The 21334-nt window shown below is 39.5% G+C and overlaps 1 protein-coding gene across 3 annotated transcripts; it reads left to right on the forward strand.

Moving 5' to 3' along the window:
- The first annotated feature begins 85 nt into the window (after window positions 1–85).
- Window positions 86–21049, forward strand: LOC148646237 (FERM domain-containing protein 6). Of its 3 annotated transcripts, XM_088609724.1 has the most exons (14): window positions 88–466; window positions 6787–6952; window positions 7678–7768; window positions 9149–9228; window positions 10565–10641; window positions 11334–11520; window positions 12013–12168; window positions 13825–13890; window positions 14100–14168; window positions 14537–14711; window positions 15721–16035; window positions 17658–17753; window positions 18096–18166; window positions 18399–21049. In XM_088609724.1, exons 2-14 carry the CDS (start codon window positions 6884–6886, stop codon window positions 18678–18680), a joined length of 1734 nt encoding a protein of 577 aa, XP_088465850.1. In that variant the 5' UTR covers window positions 88–466; window positions 6787–6883; the 3' UTR covers window positions 18681–21049. The 3 variants fall into 3 exon arrangements, with proteins under 3 accessions (XP_088465852.1, XP_088465850.1, XP_088465851.1); XM_088609726.1 differs by lacking the exon at window positions 18096–18166 and having other exon boundaries at window positions 86–466; window positions 18399–18542; XM_088609725.1 differs by lacking the exons at window positions 88–466; window positions 6787–6952; window positions 7678–7768; window positions 9149–9228 and adding an exon at window positions 9278–9949.
- The last annotated feature ends 285 nt before the right edge of the window (window positions 21050–21334 follow it).

Consider the following 21334-nt stretch of genomic DNA (forward strand, 5'->3'; position numbering starts at 1 on the left):
AGCTTTTAAAACGAGCTGGCCGCTGTTGCCTTTTAGTCACGCTGACTGAAAATAACTACAGTAGTTTTTTTAAAATAATAGTCTCCGTGATCAGGAAGCATACAAGTACAGTTAACAGTACAGTATGCTGTACATTTATAATTCTGATTATAAAGATAAGTAAAAGTAATCCTGTTACGCGTCTTTCATGTTACTTTTTTTTTTCATTTAAAAGTTAGCTCCCCTGCGTCGCCCCCCACAATTAATTCCAGCTGGTAGTGTCTTGGCCCATCCCTACTCTCCGGCAGTCAATGGGCTGTCGGAGGAGGTGGGTGTGTGTTTTAGGATTGTAGGTTTAGTGTATGAAGAAGGGGTTTTTGAATTAGGAGTAGCCAGTGAGCAGCGTCTCTGAAGAACAATTCTCTTGAGAGAAGTCAAACGTCACCCTCAAACTATTTTCACGAATCCTGTGCTGTGCATTGTTTTGGTGAGTACAACTCTGGCTTTTACCTTAGAAGTTAACGAGCCACAAATGGCATGGTTATTTCAGTTTGCTCATTGGATATTAGGCTAAGTCTCTGAACTTTAACTGCATTGAAATGTATGTTGGTGGTCTTGATTGAAAATAAAGTTTCTAAACTGGGGACGCATCCGCAACTGAATCAGTTTTTTTTTTTTACCTCGGTCTGATTTTTGTGTCCCGAATTAAAGTGAGGAAGTAAGCAGTGAAGTGGCATCTACTTCTGCCTTTTTCTAAATAAAAATCTTCAATTTTGAAGCATTTCTCAATGAAACATTCCATGTGTATACAACCTGCTTAGTGGGTGCAATATCGTCACCGAAACGCGGAGTTTCTTGGCCAGTGAATTGTACAGCGCTATTTTAACTGTGTCAGTGGATATTGCTAAGCAATAGAATGGTTCATTCTGTTTTAGGAATCATTGCCCGTGCTCTGCGCTCACTCCTGCAAACGTACTGTTTCAATATAAACTTAATACATTATTCTGAAACGATTTATATTCACTGGGCTCTAAATCAGAAAGAACCATATTGTTGATTCATACTGGTGTCGTCTTCCACATGTAACGTACTGGTGCTGAAACAACATTCTGATCAGCGTAATTTCCTTATAATTAGTTTGGGATATCTTGAGATTTGACACAAGGGGCCGTTTTTATCCCAGGCTTCATCAAAATGCGACCCTTACACCTGCCATCGTGTTTTTAAATAAGCTTTCTGTTTTAAGACTACGGGTATCTTATTTCAACCTGTGATACTCCCGTGCGTTTCTAATGCGTCAGTCGAGGCATAGCAGGCACGTTTGTAAAAAAAAAATAAGATTTTGACAGATCTCTAGGCGTTACAGAGATCGGCGTACAGATGGTTGTTAGCCTGGCAAGAGCAAATTAATCTCTTTTTATCTCATTATATAGTCTTAAGGCAATGGTACCGAACACATATGTTGTGTAGCTGTTAAATTTAAACAAAACTGTAGTCTGCAGATCGTCAGTTTTACATTTAAATAGGGAAACACCTCTCAGTTGCGATATAGAAGGCTTGATGGTATGTTGCTAATCATTATGGCAATTTTAAAATAATGTATTAAATCAGTATTTTAATATGCTTGGTAGGCAAGAGAAATAAAAGTAGTGTAACCGCATTAGACTAAATTTATTTTGTTGCTTTTTGAACGTATTTTTGTGATACAGCCAACCTTTAAATGTGCTCCAACAGTGATTTATCATTTGGATGAAATGTATTTTACACTGCATATTTGTCTAAAACGTTGTATGGATCATCGGTGGTATTTCAGTTTCTGATGTCAGCAAATTAACACGCAAACGCAAATGCTCACGGTCTTCGTCATTGAGTGCGAGATGTCGTCAATATATATTAGCTTGTGGGAAAACCTTGCTTGAGACTGCTGACTGTGAAATGAAGAAAGTGAATTATTTTACACACCTGGCCATGTCAATTATTAATTTTCCCCCTTTTAAGTTTGTCTTTTAAGAGACCTACAGTAGGTAATGTCTTTGTCACTGCCTTTCATCTTTTATCTCAAAGCACTCCTCTTGCTGTCTATAGGCAAGATGGCCATTTCTGGTTCTGGTCTTGTATGGCTGCAAATTAGTAGTCAAACTGGGCCACCGATGTATACATATTGAAACGCTGTTTTTTTATCAGTTTACCAAATAGTGAAATGGGCCTGGGATCTGACAACTCTTGATGTGAAGGTCTCCAAGGTGTTTATCTTTCAAAGTATCCCGCATGGGTTCAGTAACAAAAGACCACTTCATGTGTTTTTTTTATGTCTAAGAAACTCTTTGTCAGGATGTGGACTGACCAGTCTTTGTCTTGAGTCTGGGGACAGCACAGGACCTGTTTTGCTTTAAAGTGATGTCCCATTAGTGGGATTGTTTTTTGTTTTGCCATAATACTAAAGCTGTAAAAGAAAATAAATTGACTTTAGGACTGCTGTTCTCCCTGGGTTGCTCACTGTCACTGCCTGCTGCAGTCCTTAAGGAGGGCTGCGTGGAGTCGTTTGGAAGATTCAGAGGAGGATTTAGCTAGTCTCAATTTTCTGCTTTAATGGACAAAAACAATGATGGCTGACCCCAAACTCTAGCAAAGATTCATCTCCCTCCTGGAACCCCTCATCTCTCTCCAGACGTGCCTGACTTCACAAAAAGTCTCAAACCACAGAAGTCACTGCGTTCAGACACTTGATTAAATAGCTGCAGCTTTAAGCAGTTGCTGTACTTTCCATGTTAGGCCATACTCAGCAGTGACTGTCTGTGAGTCACTGTGGCTACTATAGACTACAAAGGTATTTGTTGGGAGGGAGAGGTGGGATGGTGATGTGTGTAGAAGCTAAAGTCATTTCAGCTGTACTGCTGTAGGGTTGTGGAACTGGGGGTAATTTTACTCCCTTCCAGAGAATGCCAGGCTCAGACAGTTTAAATAAATCAGATGTCTCTCGCCTTCTGAACTAGGCAACTACAACAAAAAGTTGCTTTATATTCTTGTGAAAAAGTTACGCCATTAGAGTGCTATGTGTTTCACCAAAATAGTAGCCTGTTTTTTGGAAATTACTATTATTTTTCAGCTTTATGCAGATTTTCTTTTAAAAGTGAATGGATACAGATTAATTCTACTTTGGGTAGGTGAGTTTTTTTCTCCTAAAAACTATCATTGGAATACAAGCAGGTGTGCGGAAGTATGGGCTTAGATTTGCTAATAAAACGAGCCACACATGAGAGCAAAGTTGAATGTTATTTCTATAACAGTTCAGCGTTATCTGCTCTGTAAGGTAACTAATCATGAGACCATCTACTTATAGGGAATGCATTTTATTACCAGGATATTAAGTCATAAAGCAAAATCAGCTACAGCTTTAACCCTTAAATAATACACTAAAATAATACTTTTATGATATTCCGGGTCAAAATACTTTCAAAATCCTTACCTTTTTGCAGAAGCAATGAAAAGTCTTTCTCTTAGGGTTTAGTGTGTTGTAAATACTTGTGCACTAAGTGCTTTGACTGTGGAATGGTAAAGGTATCTAATCAGTCTTATGAAAAGTGGTGGGTCTTGGTGTTTTTCCATTTCCTCATGTTTGTATCCTGTTAGGAATTCTCCTTTAGTGCACCATTAACCTCAGTCTTGACATTTTATAAAGGAATTCAAATGCAATGCAAAAGGCATTTTAATGCTAATTAAACATCACTTGTAAAATAGCAATATGAGCAAAGTTAAACCCACACCTACGCCTACTCACTTTGCAGTCAGCATGTGATTCATGTGTAAATGCACTGCAGTGTGGGGGTCCAGGGACCTGCTCAGTGTTCGCGTGTGAGCCCAGGATGTTCCAGATATAGTTGATTCAGACACTGACTCAGAATATGACAGTAGAACACAGGCTCAGGTCAATAGTCAGGGTTTGAAGGAGTCCAAATCTCTTGAGCGGTACAGTGCAGGGTAACGTTCACAGCTCTTTGTTGGTATTCATTGTTTACTAAGAATATTACTATTATTGTTAAAGAAGCAGATTATCTGTTTTTTTTTTAATTGAACATATTATCTGAATATATATTTCAATCATTAGTAAACCAGGTTAATATCTTTTTGTATGCATAGCCTACCTTCTTTAAACAAACAGAGTTTCACTGAATGTGGAGGACAGTTAAATTGCATACTTCATAAAACAAAGGGTAAACCAGATTAAAAGGAAATTGAAGAGTTATTTTTAGGCACAGTAAAAATTAATTGGTACTAAAACTAATACTAAAAATAAGCTTTTCTATACAATATTTCTGTCAACTTTAATTTATTTCTTTGATAAAAATACATTTCTCTGTGGTTGAAGTGAGGCTTTTGGGGTTGCTTTTCTGTCCTATCCATTGGGTATCTGGGTTTTCATTACATGAATATGTTTAACTTGAAATGCCGCTGTCTCTAACACTCGCCAATAGTTGCATGGTCACTGGCAAATGCTGGTTAAAAACGAGGTCTCCAGAGATCTCATAATGCGATTGACCTCACAGTGATACCTCTGAATATCTGTAAACCTCAAGATAGGCATTACTGTTTGTCTCTAATTGGCTGTGAAAAGCCTTGGTGCTTCTGATGAGAGCATCTGTTCATCAGCTGTAGGTCCACCAGAGCTAAGGGAATCATGCTGTGCTGACATTTTAATTAACAGACTGGATTTAAATTTAAAAAAATGTTGTCAGGCTTATAAAGAAGAGTTATAATCATACAAGATAAAACTTTGGATGCACGTTCATTTGTTAAAATAAATGCTAGAGACATTAATTCAATCCTTTATTATATAATTAAAAATAATTGATTTGTAGTTATCCTTACATGTTTAGCCATACTGATGCTGCCGCACTGTAAGTTGCCAGCGCAGATGGGTTATACGGTATTGGATTTTACAAGTATTTCACTATTTTACAATGAACAGTAGTACCGTGAATGGGATACATGGGTGCTGTCTTTCAAACGTTAACAAATGTTTTAATGCATACAAAAAGACCACACCTCATTATGCCATTATTGTGGCTGATAATTAAAGTTGTGAGAAGCCTGCTGAGCTGGACTCTGCTTACTGTGCATACATGGCCTCATACACTTCCAGTAGACATGCGGAAATCTCACAAATGCTCAAGAAAATGTTGCACGAGATCTTATTTGTGAAAAATTCATGTTAGTTTCGGAAGGATATGTTAGTATTTTACAGACCCAAGTCCGTTTTTCAGTTGAACCTTGAAGAAAATTGTGTTCTGAGCTTTTGTAAATTTATCTAATGTAAATAAATGTCAATCTCTCATCTTTGTTTTTCTTCCCATTCCTTAACTGTATTAAACCACAGCTTTGCTGGGGTGAGTACTGTAACTTTTTTAAGCTGATTAGTTGATTTGTGATTAAGTTGGCGTTAATCACTCAGTGGCAGTACTAGTTTAGAAAAGCATTGGGCCTTGAAACATAATCGACTTAACATTTTGTCGGAAACTCAAACCTCATTGAATTACTGAATAGATTGTATTCCATTGTGTTATATACTGTAATGTCAGATTCTACTTGCTTTTCTGTGCCATCTGTTTTATCTCAAACTGGAATCTCAGTTCAGTCACTTAAACACACTCATGTACTTGAGAGACCTACTTTGTTTTTCACAGGATAGGCCTCATTTTAAAAGTGGATGATGTGCTCTATTGAGTCTAGGTTCAGTGTAGTTTCTGCATAATGGACAAGGTAAGAGCTATTGAGATTAGGTCAAAACAGTTTGTAGAAAAATGAAGATCAAACTGCAAAAAAAAGTTTGACAGATGACAAAAAGTTTGACATTTGTTTCATGAGAATTAATACATGATTAAATTTGTCTTAAGTTGTTGGAGTAAAATAGATAAAACAAAAATTAAACCTAATCAAATAATTGTTTATCTTTTGTGAATTTAATAACAAATTGTCTTCCAGTAAAGAAAGTTTTGAAGGCAGGCATTTTGGATTTGGAACTATAACAAAAATAAAATTGGTGCATCAGATTTCCACTTTGGAAGCAGAATCGCTAAACAACACAGCTCAGTCAGTACAAGAATGTACAAGCTCAGGAGTTCAAATAAGGTTTTCTGTTGTGAGTTTTTTTTAAAGCTATTGGTTTTCTTGCTTAAGACTGACACCCACATGTGCAGCTTAAATCAAAGACATTTCACAGCTGCTCAATATAGCCAGCAATAATGGACCTTGGAGTGCTTGCCAAGTAATGACAAGTGTATGTTTTCTGTTGGCTGCTCCTTTGGACCAAACACCAAAGAGTTTTTATTGATGAATGACTGAGGCTGACGTTTTTATGGCACCTTTAAGAATGTTCAAAAATCACAAAGCACACATTCATGCTTGACCAAAACATGGATCAGAATAGGCTTTTGATGGATGGCAAAGGTACTTTATTTGGCTAAATGGATAATACAGGGTGTTGTGTTCAGAGAAACATGATTGAAACTGTGGAAAGCCATGGCAGAGCAAACTGAATGCATGTGAAAGTTTAAGAAAACGGCAAGATCTGTGAACATTTCCAGTGTTAAACATGTCTAAAGGATGTGCTTGGCGGGTTAGTCCGAAAAGAATACAAGCTGTGCATACTGTCTGTGCTGGTGGAATTCAGCGTTCTAATGTGCTGTGCAGAATGTGCTGAAGCCTCGTTTTTCATCAAGCAACAATGCAGCTGTCAGGACATGTCTACTCCTCTCTTCATGCGGAGGAGGTGAGCTGTTTCCCTTAATTAATTTTCTGCTTTTTTTCCAGGGGAGATGAAGGCTCCGGGGCCTCTGTTTGGAGCAATCCTGTAAAAGGAACGGGCCCTTAGCCAGACCTGTGTGAAGGATCAGATAAAAGAGTTACCATGAGCAAGCAGGAGCGAAGTGTGTGTGTCTTGTTGCCTAACAAAGAGCAGCTTGACATCACCATTGGGGTAAGTGCAGAATCGGAATTGCCCACTGCTGTTAATGTATGTGAATGCATTGCTGAGATGCGGGTTCCATAGAAGAAACTGTCTTCGCTTCATGTTAGAGGCTTTGAGTAGTCACTCACTACAGAATAAATCTAATTTCAATATTTAGTAATATATTGTAATAGTAATATTTTGAGTTTATTTTATTACAGGTCTATGTTATGGGTTTGAAATGAAAAAAAGTAGTGTAGAAAAAATAACAGTATTAAAAAAAACCCTAAAAATGTTTGTTAGCACGTTGCCCTTTCAATATTACACTTAATTTTATAGTTTCTTCAACCAGAGAAAGTGTCCTGTAGCTGTGAACGTAGATGAGTTCATGCTCAGCTACTGCATGTTCACAAGAGCAAAGTTCTGTGCATGCATGTTGTAAAAGTTAATAAAATTATAAGTACTAAATCATCTTCAGCACAGCTCATATATTTAAGTAAGTTGTGGGAAGTCTACTTAAGCATTTGTCCTTCCTGCTTCTTTAACGAAGGATGCCCTCCTAGGAGTGCTTTAAAAAGATAGAAGTGAATGTAAAATTTCCACTGAAGGTAACAAAAACAAATCAGTGTTCCCCATTCAGTAGATAAAATGCATAAAAGAGAAGCACAATGTTCTCTCGTAAGTGGAACAAATGGTTTCCTTGGTAGTTGATGTTGATGAGCCTGTTCCAGCTGTCGGTCTGTTGTGTGATGCAGGTGAAGGCGATAGGGCAGGATTTGTTTGGTCGTGTTTGCGAGCTTCTGAAAGTCAAGAACCTTCACTTCTTTGGGCTCAGCGTCGTGAAAGGTGGGTCTTACTATAATATTTTTTTAGTGCAGACAATGTGTGTTTTTATGTGACTTGCTTGCTTCATGTTATTTTTCATTCCTGTACTTATTAATGGGCTTTTTTTAGCGCGGGAAAGGTTGTCTCAGGGTATTCTGTGTGATATAATTGATTAAAAGGTTAAAACAAAGGAGAAAAACTGGTTAATCTCAACATGACTGGTCTAGTCCATTTTTATTACTAATAATAGATTTATTGCTTGTGTTATATTTTAGATGTTTTAATTCTAGCCCCTGTATGGTTTGCATCACATTTTCTACTTCAAATGTTGCTACACTGAATGTTGTGTAGAAGAAATCATGATGGGTATGGACTGTCACAGTGTAAAGATATGATTCCAGCGGTGAACTCGGCTTCAGACAGCTGGCAAGAGCAGTCTATAAACTTCAAAGCTCCCTGCCAGTTCTCCTGTTGAGTCATTAAGCCGTACTGGCTGACACCAGGACCAATCTCTTGGTCTAGGCCTGTCCTTGAAGTGCTGTGCTCCATCTACATAAGAAATCTCAATATGAGGGTGTGCTGCCAAAATCAAAGCCATTTGTTTGAATAAATGAATGTTTCCAGCATAACTGAGATACCTAATCTTTTGATAAACAGCTGCAAAGTTTGTCTTTGCCTTTGTTTTCGGCTAATCCTGTGAAGCTTACCTTCTCAACAAGAGCCCTTTTGTTTTTGCAGGATGGAGTGTTTCACTATTACCCAGGATTCCAGCAATATTAATTTCATTAAGGCTGGAATGTAGTTCAGCATTCCTCCTCAGAGGGGAGATGGAGATTGTGAGGGGGTGCAAATTGCTTCTGGACACATTCATCATGTACCTCTGACTGACAGCGAGATTATTTGCAAATCAATCTTCCTTTTTATTATTGCCCTTTGAAAAGAAAAGTTGTTTCTCCTTCAAAGATTGTTTCTGGAAATTGGACTGTAAGCTGTGAAGCATGCAGTGACTAAGTTCACTGAGGCTCTGTGTGTGTTTATTGTGCTGGATTTGGAACTGCCATCTCTGAACGAGGCAGCACAGGGTTACAGACAAAGGAAATTTATTAAAGAAAATATTCCTTGCTTTTCCACATTTTAAAACTAGCTGTATTTTTTACCTAAAGTTTAACAGTCTTTCACAATTGTTGCCAAAACTTGCTTTCAGTCAAGGTAAAAGGTGTTTCTTGGTAAATTGGAGTGAGAAAATAGTGTTTTGGAAGCAATGTGTTTAGGCATAGAGGCTGTAAGTAGCCGAGAAATAATGCGTAGGACAAACTCACCGCGTTAATTCTAAAATCTTTGTACATCATTTCAGGCATGATTACATGATCTTAATGCTTCTTTTGTACCATTTTCTTTCAGACAATGAACTTGTATTCATGGACTTGGAGCAAAAACTGACCAAGTATTTCCCCAAAGAATGGAAGAAAGACTCTAGTAAGGTGAGGCTGGATGTCTAAAAGTGCACCTCTGCATGCACATGTAGCTGAAGGTGTTCCTACTACGCGTTAGTTTATATAAACACTGTTTAGTACAATCTGTGCTCTTAGAACACATTAAGGATTTTAATAACTGTTTTGCTGAGCACCTGGAGACGTCACTGATTATTATATAGAGACAAATGTTATTTGCTTACTAAAGCCAGCAGCCATACCACTGAAGCTCAGCAGGTGTGAGCCTGGTCAGTACCTGGTTGGGAGACCTCCAGGGAAAAACTAAGGTTGCTGCTGGAAGAGGTGTTAGTGGGGCCAGCAGGGGGCGCTCACCCTGCGGCTCATGTGGGTCCTAATGCCCCAGTGTAGTGACGAGGACACTATACTGCAAAACAGGCGCCGTCCTTCGGATGAGACATAAAACCGAGATCCTGATTCTCTGTGGTCATTAGAAATCCCAGGGCATTTCTCGAAAAGAGTAGGGGTGTACCCCGGCGTCCTGGCCAAATTTCCCATCGGCCTTTATCAATCATGGCCTCCTAACAATCCCCCTCTATGAATTACTCTGCTCTCCTCCCCACTGATAGCTGATGTGTGGTGAGCGTTCTGGCGCACTATGGCTGCCGTCGCATCATCCAGGTGGATGCTGCACATTCGTGGTGGTGGAGGGGAGTCCCCATTACCTGTAAAGCGCTTTGAGTGGAGTGTCCAGAAAAAGCGCTATATAAGTGTAAGCAATTATTAATTATTATTATTAAAGCAAATCTAGTTACCTCTGTCTTTTTTGCTGTTTACACAAGGACATAAGAAAGGTTTCAATCGATTGGAAGCTTTTTGACCCATCCAGCCTGTTTGGTAGTTTGTAGCTAATTGATCCCAGGATCTTGTCCAGCCAATTCTTGAAAGAGGCTTGAGATATTAGCTTCTATTACATGGCATCACTTGTTTCATGCTCCCACGATGCTCTTTGTATAGAAGGGCATCATGTTTGTGACTTTAAATGCACTCCACCTAGTATTTCCTAATATCGGTCTATATATTTCTCGGTATGATATTTGTTGCTTAGAGGATACTGTGTTCTCTAGTAAGTGGTGGTCCAGTATACCTCTCTTAGGGCACTGTTGGCATGCATTTTACTTAGGTACCAGAGTGAGAACTGTTTAACTATTTTTTGTCAGAACAGAATGATTTTCCAATTAAAGTTATTAAAATATATCTATAAAAACTGAAAATTATCACAAAGAAATGCTTAAGATTGGAAAGGCAACTTAAATAAGCTATATGTATTATTATAAGCTATAGTGTGGTGTCTCTTTCTGATTCTGGTTGTCCCCTCCTCTTGCAGGGCTCTACCTGTCCCGACTTGCCTCTAGTCACCTGTCTGCAGGTACAATATTACATAGAGAATGGAAGACTCTTAAGGTAATGTTTCTGAACAAGAATGTTTATAGGATTTAATGTTTCTTATACTCATTAGCAGGAAACAATCATACTTCTGAAGTCTATTTTGGAGATTAGAGGGTGTGAATTATATACCCTAGTAAAACTATATACCACATGAAATCAGTTTTTAATACTCTTTTGCATGCTTATAGATTTTGTGAGGTTGTACTTAAGAAAATAAACATATTCCATTGTGTTCTGCAGCTGTTATATGAATGTGTACATAAGTTGGCAAGTTGTTCTATGATAGGTGTATTTAATAGAAAATTCATAGTTAATCTTTGACTCGTGCACAAAAAGACAAAGTTGTATGGTGACATCATTGGGAGCCACAGAAATATAAATATTTTGTAAACATTTTATTTCCTAAATAATATTTATAACATAAAATATATAATGTATAAAACAATAAATATTCCTAAATTAATATTAGGAGATAAACTATAGAAATCTTGGCGAGCAGCATTCGAATTAAATCAGCAGTTTGAAATACAATATGTATTGGTGTTGATATTAAGATTGCTCTCAGGTGGACTCTGTCACTATTAAGATTGCTCTCAGGTGGACTCTGTCACTGATCAGTGTACATTGTGTTCCGACAAATCTGTGTTTCATTGCAATATATTAAGTCAATATGATGTGTTGCTAGGCCCCTTTCTTTTTCCTGGCAGTGACAGGAAGGCCAGACACCTATACTACTGTGATCTACGAGATCGAGTGCTGAGATCGGAGTGTAGACACAAAGAGGAGGTATATTTCCTGTTAGCAGCGTATGCTCTGCAGGCTGATCTAGGGGACTACCAAACCGAGGGGCATGTGGGAGAGTACTTCAAGCCACAGGACTACTTCCCTTCATGGGTAGGTGCCTCACTAAATGCGCAATACCGGTTATTTTTGTTTGGGCATTCGAAAAATTGGTTTACAGTTGCGGTATTTTTCAATCCCAGCTTCCCTGCCTGCTATGAAATATGGGGTAGACATGTATTTACAGAGCACAATTTGCAGAGCACTCCAATTAGGGTGGTACTGTAAAGTACACAATCCAGTAACACCCTAATATCATCTGTCATACAAACAAGTCAAGCCATTTGATGTGTGTTATGTCTTTGGAGCAGTGATCCATGAAATCATTTCACTTTGAAATTAAATCATTATAAGTTCTGTCCTGAGTCTTGGGCAGGCCTATTCTCAGAGATGTCAGTTTCTAGTTAGCCTAGACAGAGTTTGCAGTAGGATGGAGAGGGTTCCTAGAGAGCCTAAGCACAGATAGTGCTGCTCAGTGCCTGTTCCCCAGCCTATGGGATTTTGTCCCGAGAGGAAAGATAATTAACAGTGTTTTCCAAATCCCAGGTCATTGCCAGAAGAGGCTGTGACTACATCCTGAAGCATGCGCCCAAGATCCACAGGGAGCAGAAGGGGCTGTTGACCAAGGAGGCCATTCTTCTGTTTGTCAGGGAGTCCTGTCTGCTGGAGGACGTGCCTGTGCACTTCTACAGGCTGCGTAAGGTAAGGGCAGGCACTTCACATCTGCCAAAAGCTGAAAAATCAATTCTTAAAATCAGTCTCATAGATACGAAATGCAGTGGGTTTCAGCTGAGCTAGCATACGTACTGCAATTAAGAAAGAAAGCATTTCTTCCCTTAGTCAGAAATTTCATTGTTAATACAAAACCAAAATTAAAAGTGACTCATTTAAACATGCAGTGCCCAACCTCTTTTAAGTGTTTGGATTATGTTTGCTCAGGTATGCTGAGCATTCCAGCAGTTGTGGGTGTTTCTTCTTACATAGGTGATTTCATTTCTGAACTCGCAGAGAGGAGGTGTGGCAATACAGCGTTTCAGCACACAGTAGGTGTTCAGAAATATGTTCGTCTCGAGCTTAAAGGCATGTGACATACAGCAGAGCACTTGAGCTCAGGGGTGTCAAACTTGTTTACTATGGTGGGCCAGATTTGAATGAAATGTACTTAAAGTTGGTCATACATACCAAAAATTAGGGTTCTCAAGGCCCCCTAAGATGACTGCACTTTGACCAAGGACCCCCATCTCACTGAAACATATCGTACTTTTATCCACCCTCTTCAGCTTGCTGCAATGAGCTGTTTTAAGATGCTTATGCAGGTAATTAATGGAATATTATCGTTAAAGGTGCACAGTAAAAAATAACCTTAACTGCAGTGCAGTGCAGAATTCATAATAAAGATCTAATTGGCCCCTTGCAGTGGCATGGATGGGACTGGTGGTTGCTGCAATATGTGATTTTGTTCATGTTAGTGCTGATTTCATATCATTCTCCATGTGTATTTATGCTCTGTCTTTGAAGACTTTTAAAGTGGAAAAATCTGCTTCACACAAATGAGAGGTTCCAAAGGGTAGAAGACCTTAAAGAGCTTTCTCACTCTGTGGGTACTCCTCACTCACTTAGATCCAGAACACCGATAGAGAAAACAGTGAAAGAAATCTGGAAATAAAATTTGGACATTTTCAGTATTTTCCTCTTCTGGCCGCAGGCCAAGAATTGGCTCAGTTAGTGATGAGCACAGATTTCTGACCCAGTTTAAGTGAGTTATGTCAAGCTTGGGGAAGAACTCAATAAAATAATCCTTCCGGAGTGAAAGATGGGGAAAATATGGAGCCAGAATGTTGTCAGCTGTCATGCTAGAACATTTCAGTCACTCTCATGTAGTTTTATCTCCCCCAATGCAATATCTTGCTAGAAAAAGTTCTGACTTTGTCTTGAACATTCAAAATGATAAGATAATTGCCTTTCATACTCTGATTAAGAGTATTTAGTAACTGGAATACACCTGACATGTATGCGAGCTCCAGAACCCACAAACATTTTTCAATTTTCAGTTTTCTTTTCAGAGAAATCATTCAGCTCCTTTTGAAGGTTATAAACACATTTTAACACTGCCCGTCGAGATAGGCAGCGTACTTCTGAGGAGCTAGTTGTTTATCCAGCTGTCAGTTCGAAATCCCAGATCTAAGTTATCAACACGCTTGACAAAAAGGGAATGAGACTCACACAGTCAGTACCCACCAACCAATTGGTTTAAAATCACGTGGTGATAGTGGAAACGTAGAAACCTAAACATAAGAGTTCAAAAATAATATTTATCTTAATAACAGAAATGGGACTAATAGTTTTTGGTTTCAACAGGACAAGAAGGAGAAGCATGGCTCTATCATCCTGGGGCTGACCCTGCGAGGAATGCACATTTATCAGGTGTGTTATTTTGCCCGGCTTCCAAAATGTCCAAATTTTAGAATTCAAGCATACGTGAAAAATGTTAAGAATTTGAGTACAGATAATGCATGTAGATGGAGATACTGGGAACAATGATAAGTGGTTAATTATGATTTGTTTGGCACAGATTGATTACCTGAAGCTATTTCCAGCAGATGCTTTGAGATTGTTCATTCTTTATGTCTTAGGAGCTGAACCGTGTACGTCAGCTGCTGTACGATTTCCCGTGGTCTAACGTTGGCAGGCTGACGTTCCTGGTATGTTGGGTGTATCTTTCTCCTTTGTGGAATCTCATATAACCTGTTTCTCATCGGTCAACATGGCGTGCCAAGCAGATAACAAGAGCAACAATGCATTGCTAATCTTTCTTGTAATTTGACACATCCACTGACTCTTTTATTTTGTGTATTAACAGATGACTTTTGTTATATCAATTTTGAATGTTTCTTGTTGCCTTATACAAGGCTTGAAACTCTGAAGAACAGTTTCTAAGATGCACATACTGTAGCAGAAGTACAGAATGTGTGTTTCTGAGAGGAATGTGACACAGGATACTGATGGCAAGTTACATTGCAGGTGAAATATAAGAGACAAAGTCGTCAGTGTTACTTTTGCCATATTGCAGGGTAAAAAGTTTGAAATCCAGCCGGATGGGCTGCCATCAGCCCGAAAGCTTGTGTATTACACTGGCTCCCCTTTCCGGTCCAGGCATCTGCTGCAGCACCTCAGTAACGGCCACCGACTGTACCTCAACATCCAGCCGGTGCTCAAACACATCCGCAAGATCGAAGAGACTGAGGGTAAGAGTGTGAGACGGGCTTGGACAGAGCTATTGAGTTTGCTTCGATGTCCAGGGAACTGTACATAAACTAAAATAATCATGTATTACTCACCATTACTGACAGTCGTAGAGATCGCAAATAATAGACATCGTAAGAAAAAAAAAAGGCTGAAGTTTGTTTTTAGGTAAGGTTTTTCTCTCTGAGGCAATGAAGTTACCAAAATTAAAACCAAGTACTCGTCCTTCACCATTTGATCTTACATAGAGCAGCTGTGACAAGCGGCAAAAGGCTGGTGAGTGATGTCAAACATCATATCCCTATGAAATAAAATCCAGAGAGGAAAAAGACTGAATTTTAGGAGTCCAGCAGAGGTTAAATGGTCATTTAGTTTTGCTGGTTCTGTAAAATAAATAAATCCTTACTTTTATATAGCACTTTTCTAGACACTCCACTCAAACTGCTTTATGGGGACTCCCCTCCATCAGCAATGTGTAGCACCCACCTGCACGATGCGACATGCCGAAGTGTGCCAGTACGCTCACACCAGCTATCAGTGGGGAGGAGAACAGAATAGAGCAGCCGAATCATATACGGGCATTATTAGTTGGCCCTGATTGGTAAAAACCTGGGGGAAATTTGGCCAAAATACTCTTTTTGAGAAATACCCTGGGATTTTTAATGACCACAGAGTGTCAGGACCTCAGTTTTACATCTCATCTGAAGGACAGCACTTTTTTTTTTACAGTTTGTGTCCCCATCACTATACTGATACTGGGGCATTAGGATCAACACAGACTGCAGGGTCAGCACCCCCTCCTGGTCCCACTAACAAGCTTTTCCCAGGAGGCCTCCCATGCAGGTACTGGCCAGACTCGCTGCTAAGCTTCAGTGGGCTGCCAGCTGTGAGCTGCTGAGTGATATAGCTGCCGGCATTCCATAAATCTGTCAAAATCCCAGTAAAGCCTTTGGTTTGCCAGAGGATGGAATATGAGTTGTGAATGAAGGTATGTCGTCCCGTCCCCCCCAGATAAGAAGCGATACCGCGAGTCCTACATCAGCGACACCCTGGAAGTGGACCTGGAGCCCCTTGGCCCGGGTGGGGACAGCAGCCCCCGCTTCCCGCGCCGCTCCTGCTCCGGCAGCAGCCGCGGGAGCTCCGGCATTGAGGCCGACGCCCGGCAGCGCACGTCTGTGGAGATGTCGGTGGACGAACCCTTCTCCCTGCCCCCCGCGCACTCCGCCATGAAGTCCTTCAGCTCGGCCATCAGCCACGGCAGCTCGCACACCTCCGGCATCGAGACCGGCAGCAAGACCCGCGCCGATGAGGACTGGCAGGATGACGGTGAGGGGAAACCGCCCTCACTCTGCCTCCACGCATTTACACTGTCCGGATTAGGGAGTGAGGGATCACGGAGGGACTCTGGAGCAGGACTGGGTACTTCCACTGCAGTCACCCCGTGATCATCTCAGAATCCTGGCTAAACATAGTGTGGCTTGGCACAGAATTGATCTGAATTTTGGATTCTTATCTTCATTGTGTTATTTGTCATGTCCTTCAACGGTCAGTGGGCTTCGCCCTGCTTTTTCCCTATTTTGGGTAGATAACTAGACACCTGTTACTCCCCAATAGTTCCCGTCCCTAGGACAGTCTGAAGGACTCTGTCCTCAACAGAGCTCATGTCTCCGAACTTCAGAGAAGGAGCTTAGTTGTGGTGAAGCTGTTAAGTAAACTAGGGCACTGGCCCCTTAAGAAAATCTGCCTGCCTTAGTTTTGATCTGTATACCTGTGAGCCACAACTCCCACTACTGTGTTGACACTTTGCTGAGGGTCTCCCAAACTGCTTTTTTTGAAGGGATATTCACCTTTCTCCAGATTCTGCACGATGTTACCCATTAACTGGATTACTAAACTGGCTGGCTGAACTTCTGTTTGCATACATTCCTCACTGTTGTGTGGGGATAATTGCCTGCAAAGTATTTTATTCAATGTGAGCAGCTTCTCTGTGTTCTTTGGCAGCCCTCTCAAAGCAAAGACACCCCATTCCTTGACCAGAACAAAGTCTATTTGTCACTATAGAAAAAGATAAATTCAGTTTGAATGCTTTGTAACTTGTATGATGAAGGGTTTTGAACTTTTTATTTGATGTGCAAATGATAGATGCAGAAATTATACACTGGATTAGGTTCACTGGCTAATTCAGAAAAAAAACAGATGATTAGTATTTGTTACAAACTTATTTTACCTTACAGCTCAGTTTTGGTTAACTGTGTTTCACTTGCTATGGTCCTTTAACCATAGAAAATGAGCAATATACAGTATATGTAAAGTAAACACTTCTAAAAACAAAATGCAGTACTTGAACCACAGGTTTGTATATAAAACAACTTTTCCAGCTATAATCAGTATTGTTCTATAAGATAGATATTTAACACTGGTCATATTGGAATGCTAGAACTGTAGAAGTACAAGCACATATTTTCCTAAGATAAGAAATAAGCTTATGTTTTAGGAATTAGATCAAAGACACTAACAGTCAGTCTTGAAAATAACTTTTAGCACTACAATTGCAACAATGTAGAACACAACTTCAGAAAACTGCTTTTGAAAATGTACAAGGCATCATGACTGCATACTCGTTAAGATATTAACTATAACTCAGAGTCTACACAAAGTTATCTGGGTTACAATTAAGGGGACTTTGCTTTTAAGCAATACATTCTTGATAAAGGTAAATGAACCATTTACTTTGATCAGATGTTCCAACGCAATAATGCAAAGTCAAGCAATCCTTGGTCATTTTTTGAACATGCGTTTTAAGTAACATTTGCAGGAATAATGCACACTTCAGCAATTTAGCCAGCTGTCATTCATAAAACCTGTCATTACTTATCAGGTATCTGATAAAGTTTCTCTGTCTGTTCTGGGCTCATGTTGTTTGATGTGGACCTGTCTCTCATGTGCAGAGGTGGAGCTGGCTGTGGATGAGCCTGAAGAGGTGTCTGTGGATGACCCAGAAGAAATGTTGCAGTTCTTGGCCAATCAAGAACAGAGCTGGAAGGGTTAGTGACCATGGAGCTGAGAACACATGGATGACTGCACAGCACTTCATAGATCATCAATCATCACTGTACAGCTGAACACATATAGTAGTAGCTGCTCTGTGACAATAGTAATAGTGAATACCAAACTATTCTCAGCCATGCCTTTACTGCCACCTACTGTCCTATAATGTTTTTCTTCTAAAAATGGAATTACAAATTTCCATAACTGAGCAGTTTCATAAAAGCAATTGTCACACAAGTGTTCAATGAAGAGTTTCAGTATTTTGAACTAAAAAGTGCTTTAAAGTATTACCTTTATTTGGAAACCAAACTCCTATCATATAGCTTTATTTTTTGCAGATGTCACTATCCAGCCTGTGAGCTCAATAGAAACGCGAGTGAGACTACGTAACATAGACTCCCTTGAACAGGTGAGTCGCTGAAGACACATTTGAGAGTTTAGGGATAATTGCTGATTTAAATCTCATTACAAATCCCAAAGAGGAGAGTCATGTAACCAGTAAGATAGTGGGATAGTATTCTAGGAGCTGGGTGTATAGTGAAAGTTAGGATCCAGATTTCTGTGACTGCTGTCCTGTTGTCTCACACAAGCGCTGCTTGGGTGTGTTTCCTCATGCTTGTTCTTCCACACCTCTCTGACAGGCGTCTAAGCGGAAAGGTCGGAGCTGTACAGACCGGCATAGCCAGAGCCTGGATGACGTGCGTCTGTATTCGCCACCAGCCCCACTAGGCGCTGGCCTGCACACAGATACGTCTCAGAGCTACACCTTCGGTCTGTGCGCGCCTGACCCAGAGGACCAGTACTGCTACACATACTGCACCACTGAGGGCCAGACTAAACCATCCTTCTATGGCAAGAGGTCCATGAACTGCCTCTCCCTGGACCTGCTGGGGAACGAACAGCTGCTGGAGTTCATGCTGTAATTCAGGACTGCGTTGAGGAAGCAACCCACATACACAGCACTTTAAAATGTAGGCCTGTTCTGACTGGAGAAGGAGGTCAGTCCAGTCCTCTGCCTGAAGACTCTGGAAAGGGAGGAAGGGTGCCTATAGAACAAATACTGTATTGAAGGACTCATGCATACAAAGGCTGCATGTGAAGGAAATCATGCATTGCCAGCCATGCAAGAATATACCTTTATACCTCACAGCCAGCTGATCATACACTCAGTGACCAGTGAACAAATATACTGGATACTCCATTATTGCTTTGAAATGGGAAGGTTTTCCTTAATTTGTAAAAACTCTTTTGATTATATGTGAAAATGTTTATTTTGTAATCCATTTTCTCACAAGCTGCTGTGTCTTCCATGTTCTGGCAGCTGAACTAGTATTTTAAAAAACGTAGCTGCAGTTGTTGCAAAAGAAAGCGTACTGGGCCAGAAACTCAGTCCACACTTTGCCTTGAATAATATATGTTTCAAATTGATTTGTTCAGTGGAGGTAACAAATCTATCATCTCTCATGATAAGATAAGTTAACAATCTTCCTATCATAGAAAGGGATATTTGACAGAATATTGCAATATAAAGAATAACATCCATTTAGTGTTACATTTTTGGTAACTAACATTTAATGTGCTCTTGTAGTCGTCTTTTACTGTGGTTTTTATGTGTTGTTAAAAGTTAAGTTGGGGACCGGGACGTTGTTTGTGGTAAAGAGTGAATTCAGGGAACAGTGCAAGAGGAGGGAATGGAGGGACAGGACAGGGCAGAAGAATGTTTTTGAGGGTAGTTGGCAGCTTTCATTGGTGTTTTTGTCAAAAACTCATTTTTAGTGCAATTTTAGTGTATTTACTGTAGTTTTCTTCAATTAGTTGGTATTACAAACTGTTTAGGCAATTTTATTTTTAGAACAATTTGGGATTGCCGCTTTTTAAATACCAGCTTTCTTTGGGATCCCTAGTTGTTTAAGACTAGCATGAGGTTCCAGCTTGTGTACTGCATGAAGAGAATGAGGACCTGCAGACGTCCTGCTCTGATTACCTGCCTGTGAGAAAAGTTTTTGTTTGACACACTGCAAGTTCCACAAGGCCTTATTGGAAAGTTCTTGTAGGCTAGAACTCATTTCTCCCTGGTGCAACCGTAGACCTGAGGGGTGGCAAGCAAGTCGCAGCTTGTTTTACTGAATGCCGAGAAGGCTCGGCCTTGACACACACAATGGTGCCGCCACTTTTCAAATTCCAGTCCCAGTCGGCTCTTGACATGACCCAGACTTGTCTGAGCCACAGGGCTCAACCTCTGCTCTGTGCAGCCGATGGTTTTTGAAGCAAAATGAAAAGACAGTTGTATTTGTAACTGTTTTTCCTGTGACAAGGATGTACTATATTAAAGAAAGTTATCCGGTAAGAATGAAGGTGTGCTATTGAGCAGGATGAAGTGTTCAGATGTTATTCCAGCTCTAGTGCTCTTGTATCGTTTTCACGTTTCACTTTTTTGGCATGTTATTAATTCACTAGTGGAAGGTTTATTCTACTAGTGGAAGGTACTGTGTCCCTGGGGATTCACAGGACACTAAAGGAAATGTTTCTATAACAACTTAAGGTTCTTCTTCAAAACCAAGACTTATACAATGTTTTCTGTGTTAATGGCTTTATTTTCATAAGATTGAATTTAATGCATTCTGCAATTTGATTAAAAGGATTTATCACAAAGCTTATGCAAATTGTTTAAATAAGGGGTGCATTAATGTTAAGACTGTATATATGTCCTTGTTAATATGCCCCGTTTGTCTTTCAGGATTCTGAAAATTGAAAGTGTGAATGTGAGAGATAAGGATTATTCTCAACTATGAGAAGGGTACATCTGGTTTATCAGTTTGCAGAATTCTTGCACTTGATTCGTGATATGTTATTTTTGTTCAAAGCCTATCTTATTTGGAATATGTATCTTGTATTTTTAGAAGTTGCATCAATCATTGCATTTTCCTGTGTATTATTTATTTATGTCTAGCATTGAAAATAAGATTATTTTATGCAAAGAATCTACCAACAGGTTTGTTGGTATTCTTCATTCTAGTATTAATTGTAAAAGCTGTGACTGTTCGTTCTTCTCATTTTTTATATTGGCATTTTTCTATTAAGAAATTCCTTGTACCTTTTTATATCTGTGACCTATATGATCATTTATATCTTATGTAGACTAACTACACCATATTGTATTAATTGCTGTGTTTAAAATCATTTATACATTAAACAGGTAAATAGAGTTTTTCTCTAAATGCTTTCTCCTTTCAGTGAAAGGAAACATTTTTGTAAGACTATAGCAATAAAAACGATTAAATGTCCTAATGAATTGAAGTGAAGACTTGTTTTTGATGTCCTTGAAGATGCTTGGCAAAAACTCAGATCTGCTCGGGACACATAAAAATCTCTTTAGCATCTTACATTAGAGGTAATGAAAATCATTTAATATTTCTAAAAGGATTAATAGTAATACAGTATTAACAGAGTAAATGTAAATGGGATGATAACCATCCTCTGAAGTAGAGAAATTGCATGTAAAAATAAAACCCTAATACTGGTCAGAGCCTGGACCACCTGCACTTCTATAAACATCTCAAACTACAGTGTTTGCAGA

The sequence above is a fragment of the Lepisosteus platostomus genome, chromosome 17 (assembly GCF_059453375.1).
Source record: "Lepisosteus platostomus isolate fLepPlt1 chromosome 17, fLepPlt1.hap1, whole genome shotgun sequence".
Classification (NCBI taxonomy): Eukaryota; Metazoa; Chordata; class Actinopteri; order Semionotiformes; family Lepisosteidae; genus Lepisosteus; species Lepisosteus platostomus.